At 38.2% G+C, this 13,258-nt stretch overlaps 1 protein-coding gene across 1 annotated transcript in view; it reads right to left on the bottom strand.

The window, feature by feature from the left end:
- SLC6A7 (solute carrier family 6 member 7) overlaps window positions 1–13,258 on the bottom strand; it is a 37,391-nt gene that overhangs the window by 6,074 nt on the left and 18,059 nt on the right. The window contains exons 9-13 of the mRNA XM_051978696.1: window positions 9,305–9,417; window positions 9,069–9,200; window positions 8,626–8,725; window positions 5,987–6,087; window positions 5,492–5,659 (exon numbers count right to left, since the gene is read on the bottom strand). Coding sequence (XP_051834656.1) covers window positions 5,492–5,659; window positions 5,987–6,087; window positions 8,626–8,725; window positions 9,069–9,200; window positions 9,305–9,417 — 614 coding nt within the window. The remainder of the gene's footprint in view (window positions 1–5,491; window positions 5,660–5,986; window positions 6,088–8,625; window positions 8,726–9,068; window positions 9,201–9,304; window positions 9,418–13,258) is intronic.

The raw sequence follows: 13,258 nt of genomic DNA, 5'->3' as shown, positions 1-13,258 counted from the left end.
ATGTTTTAAAGATTGCATGTATTTAACCTATATCAGATTGCTTGCTGTCTCGGGGAGGAGGAAGGTAAAAGAGGGAGGGAGAAAAATCCGGAACACAGTCTTTAAAAAATGAATATTTAAAACTTATCTTTTTATGTACATAGAAAATAAATTGCTATTTAAAATTAAAAAAAAAGAAAAACAAAACAAAACAAAAAAAAGTATGCGTCACCTTGGAGGCTTTACCCCAAGACTCCCTAGCCCTGTTTTTTGAATGTAGTAAATTGATACCATCTGGCAAGTCACTAACTATACAATCTTTTTTTTTTTTTAATTAAAGCTTTTTATTTGCAAAACATGTGCACAAGTAATTTTTCAACCCTGATCCTTGCAAAAACTTGTGTTCCAAATTTTCACCTCCTTTCTCCCACCTCCTCCCTTAGATAGCAGGTAATCTAATACATGTTAAATATATTAAAATATATGTTAAATCCAATATATACATATATATGTGTGTGTGTGTGTGTGTATACACATACACACACACATATTTATACAGTTATCTTGTTGCACAAGAAAAATTGGCTCAAGAAGGAAAAAAACTGAAAAAGAAAACAAAATGCATAACTATACGGATCTTAAATTTTTTGGTTCTTTGGGCCTTTTTATCTGTATTTTGAAGTAATCACAGCAAAGTTTCTTTCACTTCCAAAGTTCTGGATTTCTAAAATTTGATTGGGAAAGTGTGTGGGTTTTGGTTAGAGCTCCCATCATTAATGGTGGCAGAATCAGGATGCTCCCACCAGAGGGCAGCCTATACACACAAAGTTTACCCTTGGGTGAGGTCGTGGAAACATGGAGCTGAAAAGAACTTTGGCTTTATCTAGTTGCCTCATTTTACTGAAGAGAAACTGAGACCTACAGCAGACAAAAAACCCACAAAGTAAATCACCAACAGAGCCTACTCTTCTGACTCCTAGATCCAGGAGACTAGCACTCTTTTTTGATATGCAATAGTCTTATTACAAGCTAATAAGGAGAAAGGCAAAAGTTGAAGTGGAAAGAACACTGGGCTTCCAGAACACTGGAAGCCCAGTATTTCATAAAATCAAGAACAGATTCCAACTGGGAAAAGGACTGCTTCTTCAGCAAAAGCTGATGAGAAAACTAGAAAGAATTTTTACAGAAAATGGCCTCAGACTAGCAACTTATACTGTACATCACCGTGAACTCTAAGTGGATAGGTGATCTAAGTATAAAAGATCACCTTATGATGACATTAGAGAGTGGAAAGTGGTCCCTATCAAATTCATAGTCAAGAAAAAAAAAGATCAGACAACCAAGGGATGCATAAAAGACAAAAGGAAATTTCAATTTCATAAAATTAAAAAGCTCCCCCCAAATAAACAATGTCAATCATAGGGAATAGGCAAATTACTAGATAAGTTAGCCAAAAACAAAGAAAAAATCTTGGAAGCAAATATCTCTTGTAAAAGTCCATTATATATAAAAATAAATATGGCTAAGAACCATCCTCTGATAGATAAGTGGTCAAGGGATAAGGAAAACGCATAGGGAGGATTCTGGGAAGATAGTGGAGTAGATTGTTAAATTTCAAGCTTTCCAGATTTTCCCCACAAATCATACAAATTTGTACCTCAGGGCGAACATAGACTGGTGAAAAATGTAGACTTGGGGCAGAACAGGAGTCAGTCAGGTATAACAAGAAGATCTGAAGACCCCAAACCTGTGTGAACTGCAAACACCACTGGGCTAGCTCCTCAGAAACACCAAGTGTGGAGCCCTGGGGCTAGCTGCGTGTGGCTAGAGGAATCACAGCAGGAATCACAGAAACTTTCACCTCCTGGACTGTTTGTGGAGTTGGGATCTGAGTCCTAGAAGACTGAGTGAATCTCAGTTAATTGGGAACATCAAGCCCAGCTGTTTTGCAGGGATTTGGTGCTGGGTGAGAAGGAACTGTGAAGGTAGATGCAGTGGGGCAGTGACACTGCTGGTTGGAGCCACTTGCTGACAGGTAGAGCTCTTGGTTTGGGGTTCTAGGTTGGAAGGGAGAGCTGAAGGGAAGCTTGAGGCACCATTTCCCACCCCACGATTAGAGGTGCTTACACTAATATCACTTATTAAAAATACCATAGAAACTTACTATGGAAACAGGGAAGATGGAGGTTCATCTTCAGAGGAAGACACGGAAGTAAAATAAAGCTTCTATCTCAAAGAATAAAGTGAAATGGCTCCCCACACAGAGAGAATTTATAGAAGAACTCAAAAAAGAATTTAAAAATCAAATGAGGGACACTGAGGAAAAACTAAAATAACTAACTAAATAAAAACCATCCAAGAAAAACAAAAAGATTATGAAAAAAAGTTAACCAACTAGAAAAGGAGATACAGAGTTTCAAAGATGAAAATAATTCTGAAAATTAGAATTTGGCAAGGGAAGCCAGTGAAGCTATGAAAGACCAAGAAATAACAAAACAGATTATAAAGAGTGAAAAAATAGAACAGAATGTGAAACATAAGAAAAATGACAGATCTGGAGAACAGATGAAGAAGAGAAAATATAAGAATAATTGGACTGCCTGAAAGTTGTAACAAAAAAAAGAACTTTGACACTATAATGCAAGAAATAATCCAAGAAAAGTATCCTGAAGTGATAGACCATGAAGGGAAAATAGAAATAGAAAAAGTCCACTCATGACTATCTTAATGAGATTTTTTGTGGAAAACACATAAGAATATTATTGCCAAATTCCAAAACCTCAGGTCAAAAGGAAAATTTTGCAAAAAAACAAGAAAAAGAAATTCAAATTAGAGCTACAATTGTACAGGATTTATCAGCTGCCACAATAAAAGACCATAGGTCTTGGAATCATATCTACTGACAATCAAAACAACAAGGCTTGTGGCCAAAAATATATCCAGCAAAATTATCTATGATATTGAATGAGAAACAATGGACATTCAATGAACTTGCAGATTTTCAGAACTTTCTGTCAACCAAACCTGAACTTAACAGAAAATTTAACATATAAGAGCCAATATCAAAGATCAGTTTCAAGGAATTCAACATGGATGAATTGTTTATGTTGTTGTTTTTTTTTTTTTTACATAGGAAATGTATATATGTTTAAGATTGATATCAACAATAGGGTAGCTCAAAGAAAGACTGGGGCAGAGTTAAGATAAAAATAATAATTATGTTATACAAATCAGGTGCAGAGAATAGGCACAGAGATATTAGAGGGGGAAGGAAAATTCATAGTTCTGAAAAGCTACCACATTAAAAATGGGTTAATTGGCAACACTACACATATTCTGCGAAGAGTATAGCATCCTCCAAAATCTATAAAGAAATAAAGGCGGAGGGATGGGTGAACTGGGAAGCAAAAGTCGAGTGAAGAAGACAAGAGAAGGATCCATGAGTGGTGGAAGGTTAAGTAATAGCAAGGCAAATTAAGGAGCAGAATTAAAGCAAAGAGTCAGCAGAGTTAGGAAAAAAATATGTCTTTGTAGATGGGGAGGTGATGTGTGTGTGTGTGTGTGTGTGTGTGTGTGTGTGTGTGTGTATGTGTGTGTATATATATATACACACACACACACACACACACATATATACATATGTATACATATATACACATATACATATAGACATATATACATATGTATACATAAGTATATCCTTTCTTAACTATAGCCTAGAGGTGGTAGGGGGGATGAAAGAGAGAAAAAAGAATAGAGTAAAAAAGGTGCTCAGCAGAAAATAAAAAAAAAAAAAACAACAATTTACAAGGAAGTAAGAAAAGATGGACACTCATGAATATATATATATATACTTTCTCAAACAGGTAATTTGTTCTTACATATTTTGAATCCTCCCTGATATTCTGTTGGGCACGTGGCAATGTTATCTTTTGTTTTATTTTGTTTTGTATTCCTTTTTTGTTTTTCTTTTTTCTTATTCTATTTTTAAAAAATAAAATAAATTTAAAAAAAAAGAAAAAGAAGAAAACATTCATTGATTTAGAAGTAATATCCTAGTGATTTAATGATTTACCCAGATTAGGTAGTAAATATCATCTGAGTAATCTGAAGACTGGTATTTTGTTGACAGAGTCAAGTTTCCCAGAAGAAATGTAGATGGTTATAACATATTTTTTCAAGTTCCAAATTACTAATGAAAGAAATGAAAAATTAAAAAATTCGGAGGTTTTACATTACATTCATTAAATTGGCAAAGATTACAAAGATGGAAATAGTTAATTTTACATTTTATAGATGAGAAAACTGATATCAAGAGTAGTTAAATGACTTATCCTGGAATCATATAGCCAGTAAATGCCTGAAGCAATATTTGAACTCAGTTCTACCTGTCTCCAAGTGTATCACTTGATCCATTATGTAGCCTAGCACAGAATTACATTATTAGTGGAGCTGCAAATTGGAACAACCTTTATCAAAGCAATATGAAATTATGGTGGGGGGGAGCAGAAATAATTAATGAACTGCTCATATCCCTTGATCTGATAATAATTCCACTGTAGGGTATATGCTCAATGAAGTTTAATGACTGAAAGAAAAGTTTATGAGAAAATAATCATGGTTTGTTATAGTCAAAAAACTAGAAACAAAATGAATGTACATCAACTGGAAAACAGCTGAACAATTTGTTGTATATCATTGTCATGGACAATATATTATTAAGTCCTAAGATATGACAAACAAGAAGAATTCAGAGAGATGTACAAAGATAGGATTACATAGGATAACAGATTAAGAACTGGAAAGGATTTAAGAGGCTACTTTGTCCAACTCTACCACTTTATAGATGAGTAAGCTGAGGCCCAGAGAATTTAAATATTCAATCAACATCACATGTATTATGTGGCACAGTAGGAAGAAGGATTTGTATCAAATGTTTTTAAGATCCTTCTCAGCTTTATTATTCTAGGAAACTTGGTTAAGTAGGGAAGAAGTTACATGCCCCATGAGAAAGAGGTTGCCTCTCCATTTTCAATGCCTTCTACCTTGGACTTCATCTGAGCCTAAGCTGGGTTCCATCCTTCAGCCAAGTGGCCAAGAAGTGATCTGTCCTATGTCCTTGTCCCTGGTGGGGTTCTATCTGTTGTAACACTGAGTGCCAGAAGGGTGGTTAGCAATGGTTTAGGGCTCAGCTTCTTAAATTGTAGGTTGAGACCCTATATGAGGTCTCATAACTGAAATTGTGATTTATTATCAGTAAATGTTTGAATTGTATACCGATTTTATACACCTATGTACCCAGGATCACATAAAAATTTCTTGGTTGAAAAAGGGTTGCAAGTGGAAAAAGTTTAAGAAGTCTTGGTCTAGAATAACTTTCATAAACATGCTAACATTTCAGATAACTGGGAATTTAACCTCAAGATTTGGAACTTTATCTAATGTTCTTCAGTTACCCTACAATGGGAATGGGGTTTGGGGTGAATTCAAGGTCCACTAGGTATGGACTCACCTCCCACAATGTCCCCTCTTCCCTGAGCACAGCAGCTAGCATGCAAGCAGGAATCACTATGCAAGACAGGAGGCCCATCAGGATGCCCAGGAGCTCTGCCCAGTATGGGAACCGGTAAGTGCCATATTCCGAGGGTTGGTATTTCACAATGCTGTATACCAGCAGTGCCTGTGGGGTAGTCACCCAAGCTGTTACCATCCTGGCCCCCAAAATATCCCAGCCCAACCCTGGACCAAACCTATAGCACTGACCCAGTCTACCCCTGTTGTCCAAGTGGTATTGATAAATATATAAGGGTTTGGAAACCTAGAGCTAATTGATCTGGAAGCACTCTCTCCAACCCTCATTCATGGGAAAGGAAGTCCTTACTAGACTATGTGACTTAAAGATGCATCTTTTCTTGGACTGCCCTCTGTGAAGGGAGAAAGGGGAGCCAAGATAGCCAACACACCTCCCTTTATTCCCAAAGGGCCTGGTCCCTAGTCTCCCAGTTACCATCAAGGTGGCTGGAGACAGGAACATCCAACAGGCCTTAAAATACAGACCAGGTTTGAAGCCCAGCATCATGTGAATGTCCCGACAAAACCTTTGGATACCTAAAAGGAAAAAGGAAAAAGCTGGATGAGGGGAAGGTAGTTCTGGAGTGGTAAAAAAAATTCTTTCTGGCCACTTGGTAACAATTTTGAAGGTATCAAACCTCAGCCAAATATACCTTGTTACAAGTAGCAATTGGGGTCAGGATAGAACAGGAATAATGATATACAAAGAAACAGAGGTCCTGATCTTTGTTCTATTGTCAGAAAAATGGCAAATATAAACCTGGGATATCAACAACTGGACAGCTCTTCCTCTATTCAACTGCTCTGGCCTTCTCTTGCTCAAAGTGGACAGCTGCAGAGTTGGGATTCAAGGAATCAGTTAGTCCACAAATTTTGAGCTCCAAGAGCTCTTTTAGCTCAAACCTCATTTTACCAAAGAAGAAAATACCTTAAAAAAGGCTTAAGGGTGTAAACGATTTGCCTACAATCACAGTGAAATACATAGCAGATCAGTAGAGAGCTTTGAGCTACCCCCAAAGAGGTTTGAATCTAAGTATCTGAATTTAATTTCTGGGGTTTCTTTAGGGATTGTTTGAAGATAGTTATTTGTTGTTCATTATTTCAGTTTTTCTTTTTGACTATTCCTCATCTCATTTGGGATTTTCTTGTCAAAGATACTGGAGTGGTTTGTCATTTCCTTTTCCAGCTCATTTTACAGATGAGGAAACTGAGGCAAATAGGGTGATGTAACTTGTCCAGGGTTACACATTTAGTAAGTGTGAGGCTGAATTTGAACTCACTGAGGCTTCCTGACTCTACTCCTGGCACTCAATGAATCATTCCTTACAAGACAATGGGGAAGTTTGAATTTGAGCATCCAAACATTCTGTTTAAATGACAGAGTGGGCTTACCAATAGATCTCAAGAGATCTGGGAGGAGCTAGGACACCCAGCCTGCTTGGTAATTATTTTCATATAATTCATTTTATTTCTTTTGTGTCTATACTTGTGAGTAAATAAGTACATAGTTATGCCTTGTTCAAGTGGTCAACTTCATTATATCATGCTGTTGTCTGAGTTCCAATGAAACTCAGCAAAGGGAGGAAGATGGAGTTTCCCTGTGGGTGGGGGAACAAGCCCTAAATAAGACTCTAATTAGATAAATGTACATTCACCATACTCCTTGACTGCAGAGACTAGTGTAAAGGGGGCAGGTCTAAGGGGGAGAGGCGGTCTGCTTTCTGAGAAGCTTAGACAGTTTACAACCCCCTCAGATTTTCTCTACCCGAAGCACACTGTCTAATTATGGCTGCCAAAGTGAAGGCTCATAGAATTTCCTGGTACCATTGCCTTCCTTCTGGCCTTGATGTTAAGCCCCCTTAACATGCATCCCCTGTTCTGGAACCATCTAAGTCTTATACTGTCCAGATTCATATCACTTACATGATTAATTAATTTCAATTTAGCCAACAATTTTTTAAGTGTTCTGTGCTATGGAGAGAAAAAAGGTTACAGACAACTCTGTGTGGTTAAGATACTTTCTTTTCTTCCTCCCTTCCTCCCTCCGTTCCTTTCTTCCTCCCTCCCTCCTTTCTTTCCTTTCTTCCTTTTCCTTCTTCCTTCTCTTCCTTTCTCCTTCCCTCCTTTCTTCCTCCCTTCTTTCCTTCCTTCTTCCCTTCCTCCCCTTTCCTTCCTTTCTACTCCTCCCTTTCTCTTCCTCCCTTCCTTCTCCTTCTTTTTTCCCTCCCACCCTCTTTTTCCTTCTTTCATTTCTTTCTCCCTCCCTCTTTCCTTCTTTTTTTCTTTTGTTCTTTCATTTTTGTTCTTTCTTTCCTTCTTCCTTTCTTCTCTCTCTTGCTTTTATCACTTCTGTTTATACTTCTGTTCTATGAATATACTTCAGTATAGTTGTGATGTGTGTGCCTATGTTCTATCTTCCTAAGTGAATTATAAACTACTTCTAGCCTGTAAGCAGGCTCTCTACTTTTTTCTTTTTTTTTTTTAAACATTTTCTTTTAGGACTTAAGATGGTGTGTTAAGCATATAACAGACAGTGGCTTTAAGCCATAGACTTTGGATGCCCAAACTCAGAACAAGTAGGAAATAGTTATATTCTTTTAAGTCCCCAATCCTTTTCTCTGGACCCTTCTAATGACTAATTCACAGAGGAGAACCTCTTATATTTCCCTGAAAGAAAATAACTCTGATGCCCAGAGCACTCATAGCTCTGAATTCTAGCTCACTGGTCTCCAGGCTGTTTTGGTCAATTGAATTTTTTATGAGCTAGCAAGGGGAATTAGTGTCTCCTAATTCTTGAATGGTCCAGCTTCTTTCCAACCATCCAACATTATATCCACATCTATAATGATAATCTTTCCTTTTCCTTTTTAGTTACCATTCATCTTCTAATCTCCTTCAGAAACTGGCAAAGGGACTTAAGGAGACTTAAGAATTCAGGAATGCTGGAATCTGCCCTGTCCCATCTCAGGGTGATTCTGTCACCTTCCTTCTTTCTTGCGGGGAGAGTGGTTACATTCCATGGACATTCCTGACAGGGTCTATCCTCCAATTCACGGAGGATGAGGTCTTCCTTACCATACACCCGGGTGACTGTGAGGCAGGTTGTGATCACCACCACCATGAGTCCAAAGCCAGCACTGTAGTCATCCAGCAGGACCAACCAGTACATGCCTCCCTAGAAAAGAAGCCAAGGGCCATAGACCTTCTGGGGAGTGCTCACCTGAGGAGCCCTCTTCCCTAGAAGATGTAGGGAGGAAATAGGCAGTCTATGGGAGGGGAGACATTTGGGGGTATGTGATAGGTCAAGGAGGGGGGAAGATGGGACTCTCTTCTCTTCCAAAGAAGGAAAACAGGCTTATAACTGAAATGAAACATTGCCCAATTGTCTGGATCAGACTATTCCAGGTTCCAGCAAGAGTAGCTAGCTACTAAGATTGCCTCATGGTGAAGGGGATGGAGGGGAAAGGTGTTTGAGGGAGAAAGTCCCTCCCACTGCCCATTTCATTCTAGAAGCTCACGTCTGTGGTGAGAATGAGGCCCATCAGAAACATAGCCACACAGATGGTCCCAGAGAAGATGGCCTTCTTGGGCCGAAGGTAGTAAGGAAATTCATCCGTCAAAGCTGTCACGATAGTTTCTAGGAAGGCAAACTGTAGAAACAAAAGAAGTGCAGTATAAAGTGTGTCAGTGAAATATGGGGTAGGGAGAGATCTGCACTTTCCATTCTCCCAGTTCTGCAGCTGAGTGTGCTTACCTGACTGTCCAGGCCAAGGGTCAGCAGCATGAAAAAGAAGAGAAAAGACCAGAAAGGTGACAGGGGGAGCATCGTCATGGCCTGGGGGTAGACCACAAATGCCAGGCCAGGCCCTGGATGGCAGAAACAGAGGACAGAAGTTCAATGAGGTCTTTCCTTACTCCTTAGTCCTTCTCCCTTCCTCACTTGTGCCAATCTTTTTTCCATTTCTCTTCCCTAACAAAGGAGCCTAAAGAAGTTTGGAGTCAGAGTGCAAAGGAATGGTGACGATCATTTAATTTAATCCCATCTTTTTTTTAATACACACACACACACACACACACACACACACACACACACACACAAAGGAGGAAATTGTGGCCCAGAGGGAAAGCAATTTCCCCAAGATCACATAGATGGTAAATAACAGTGCTGAGATTAATATACAGGTTTTAATGATTCCAAATCCAACATTCTTTTTTTCTTGGTCTGCCGTCTCTCTTACTGGGGTTGGCTAAGACATGAATGAAGTTTTGGGGCAGGGGGTAGGTGGAAAACCAAGTTCTGGGGGCTTGTTCTCTTTATGGAAGACAGCTCATTTTTCTGCTCCATCTCACTTTCCTCATCCATCAATAAGCATTTATTAAGCACATACTATGTGCCACAGACTGTGCTAAACATTAGGGGTACAAGGAAAGGCAACAAATAAACAAAATACCAGACCCAGGAGTTCATAGTATACTGAGAGAGGCAATGTGTAAATGATTATGTACAAGCAAGATTTATATATGATGAATTGGAGATAATTAAAAGATGGAAGATATTAGCATTAAGGGGAATCAGGAAAATCTTCCTATAGAAAATGGAGTTTTACACAGGGATTTAAGCTAATTCCAATAGACTCAGGATGGAAAATGCCTTCTGCATCCAGAAAAAAAAAAAAACTATGAAGATTAAATGTGGATAGAAGCTTAGTATTTTCACCTTTTATTGTTGTTTGTTTGCTTGTTTTTTTTTCTCATGGTTTTTTCCCTTTTGAACTGATTTTTCTTGTACAATATGACAAATATGAAAACATGTTTAAAAGAATTGCACATGTTTAACCTATATCAGATTGCTTGCTATCTTAGGAAGAGAGGGAGAAAAATTGGGACACAAAGTTTTACAAAAATGAATGTTGAAAACTATCTTTACATGTGTTTGAAAAAATAAAGTATTATTGAAAAAAAAGGGATTTTTATCTAGTACTTGAAGGCAGCTAGGGAAGGCAGGAAAGGAGAGACAGAATTGTAGACATGGAAGCGAGGAGTGGGACAGCTAATGAAAATGTCTGAATTTAGGAAATTTATAAAAGGGGTTGTCAGAGAACAATACTATGTCCTTCATAGACTGCTCACAGAACTCATGCAATAATTCTTAAGAGGCTAAAGTTAGCTCTGAGGATCAGACACAAACCATGGGGACTCACCCTAGTATGTTTGCAGCAGACAGCTCTGTAGGCTAAAGATAGGTTATCCAATGATATGCTGCTCTAGTCTCTGGCAAGGCTTGAACAGGATGCAGATACTCTGAGTCCCAGAGATGCCTGTTCCCTCTTGTTCCCTGCTTCCACAAAGGTAGTCCTGAGCCCTTCCCTCCCTAGTGTTCTCTAATACTTTCCTATATATATGAAATCTAATCCATTTCCCCAGACTTCAAATCATCTCTTCTTTTGAAGAGCCTATTTGAATATTCATTCTATTGGCTAGCTCTGCAATATCTGCCACAGAATAGAGCACTAGAGTTAGAGTCAGGAATACTGGATCTGAAATTCCAAGACAGATCTTCAATGACGTAGTGCAGGGGATAGAGTGCTAGTCAGGAAGATCTGAGTTCAAATCCAGCCTTTAACACTTGCTAGCTGTGTGACTCTGGGAGCATCGCTTAATTTTTGTTTGCCTCATTTTCTTTAACTGTAAAATGAGGATAATAATAGCACCCATTTCCCAGGGTTATTGTGAAGATTAAATGAGATATTATTTATAAAGTACTTAGCTCAGTGCTTGACACATAGTAGGTGCTTTAAAAATGCTTTTTTCCTGAGTTTGTGATTCTGGAGAAGTCATTTAATCTCTTTGTTTCAAGAATCAAAAAGTTATGAAGGGCACAATGGATAGAGCACCAAACCTGGGGTCAGAATAACATGGATTCCAATCCAGTCTCAGATACTTACTAGTGATGTGACCTTGGGCAACCAAAGGAAAAAAAACCCAAAACTATGAGCTATTATTGTTATTACACACCAGGTTTAATAATAATAAATAAGATAAATGACATTCAAAGTAAGTTAGCATTGTCCATTTGCATACTCCTTTGCTTGCATGGACATAGACCAATACTCCAAGTTTTAACACCATTCTATAAGGTGGGTCTCTTACAGAGAAATTAGGCATATCGATTCTCATCCTAAAAATCCATGTTCATCTGTAGTTGTTGGAAGTGAAGTTACAGACAGCTGGGGTGGGAGTATGATGATGGGTAGAGATTGGAATTGTCAGCTTCTTATCAACTACTGTCTCTTTCCTTCATTTTGGAGTCTCTGAAAGTTCCTGGCCTCTGCTTATTGTGTCCCACAGTCTCATCTACTACTTCAGACCTCCTGCAGATCCCATGAACATCATCAGCACTGGGAGGTGAGGGAAAGCATTAGTCTGATAAGAAACTTTCCCTCCTGCCGTGTTTGAATCAGTTTTTTTTTTTCTCTTGTAGTTAGAGACTATATCTGTCTCTCTCTCTCCTTAGAGAATCTGTCTGGTCTCCCAGAACAATAGAAAATTTGAAATCATAATAAAGGGGAATAAGATGTCGACTTGGAAAGAACACAAGCCTGGGTATGAAGAGAATTGAGTTCTAGGCCCTGGCTCTGTTGTTAAGTCCCTATGTGGCTTTGGGCAAATTATTTTTGTGCCCTCTATTTTTGTAACAGGACTTGTTATGAGAAAGATTTGACTTGGTACATCTTCCTGAACTAACTAGGTAAGTATAGTTTACAGGAAGCTAAATTGCTCATCATTTAGCATGTAAAAAAAAAAAAAAAAAGCACCAATTCTGAAGTCAGAAGAGCAGGTTCAAATCCTGCCTTTGAAGTTTACTATGTATGTGACTTTAGAGAAAACACATCATCTCTCTTCATGATAGTATATTTGTTTGTAAAATGATGATTGCATTAGATGGTCTCTAAGCTCTTACCAGTTTTTAATCTAGAATATTATCATCCCAATAGGCTTCCACTATCAAGAGGACTGATTTTATTATAGTTCTTAGGCCTGTTCATTGTCTTCCAATTGCTATTGCTTCTCACTGTCCTACCTGGATTAATTTCCACCAACACCCTGCCCTATCTTCACAGATGTCTTTGGAGCTCAGCTCCCAAAAGGAAATGATAAAACAGAAAAATCAAACAAAGCAAAAAAGAAAGGGCAAGTTTGAAAATCAGAGTGAAAGACCAACTATGCAGGAAAATTGTTGGAGTTGGAAATGAAAGCAGCTTTATTCTTGGAAGGGAACAGAGGTAACCAATGAATGTGTGAATGACCTAGGCTGAAAATAATAGATCCAGAAACTGCCAGAGCTAGAAGAGACCTCAAAGAAGGCGTTCTTAACCATTTTTGTGTCTAACTCTGGTATTCTGGGTGGAGTTTATGGATTCCTTCTCAGAATATTTTTAAATTCAAAAACTAAAATATGCAGTATTAAAAAGGAAACCAATTAGGTTGAAATAAAGATTTTTTTCTCATCTAAATTCATAAGCAGCTAGAAATCTATCTCCCAGGTTCAGGACCCTGACTTTAGAAATGATTGAATCCCATTTCATCATTCTGTATATGGAGAAACTGAGGCCTACAAAAGGGAAGTGACCTGCCCAAAAGTGGAGTCATAATTCACTTCAATACTGTGCCTCCATCACAGACTTCTAAAAGGTAGCCCCCAACATCT

The sequence above is a fragment of the Antechinus flavipes genome, chromosome 2, assembly GCF_016432865.1.
Source record: "Antechinus flavipes isolate AdamAnt ecotype Samford, QLD, Australia chromosome 2, AdamAnt_v2, whole genome shotgun sequence".
Taxonomy (NCBI): Eukaryota; Metazoa; Chordata; class Mammalia; order Dasyuromorphia; family Dasyuridae; genus Antechinus; species Antechinus flavipes.
Note: the sequence above shows the minus strand (reverse complement) of the source record. Positions and strands in the feature narration are given on the sequence as shown.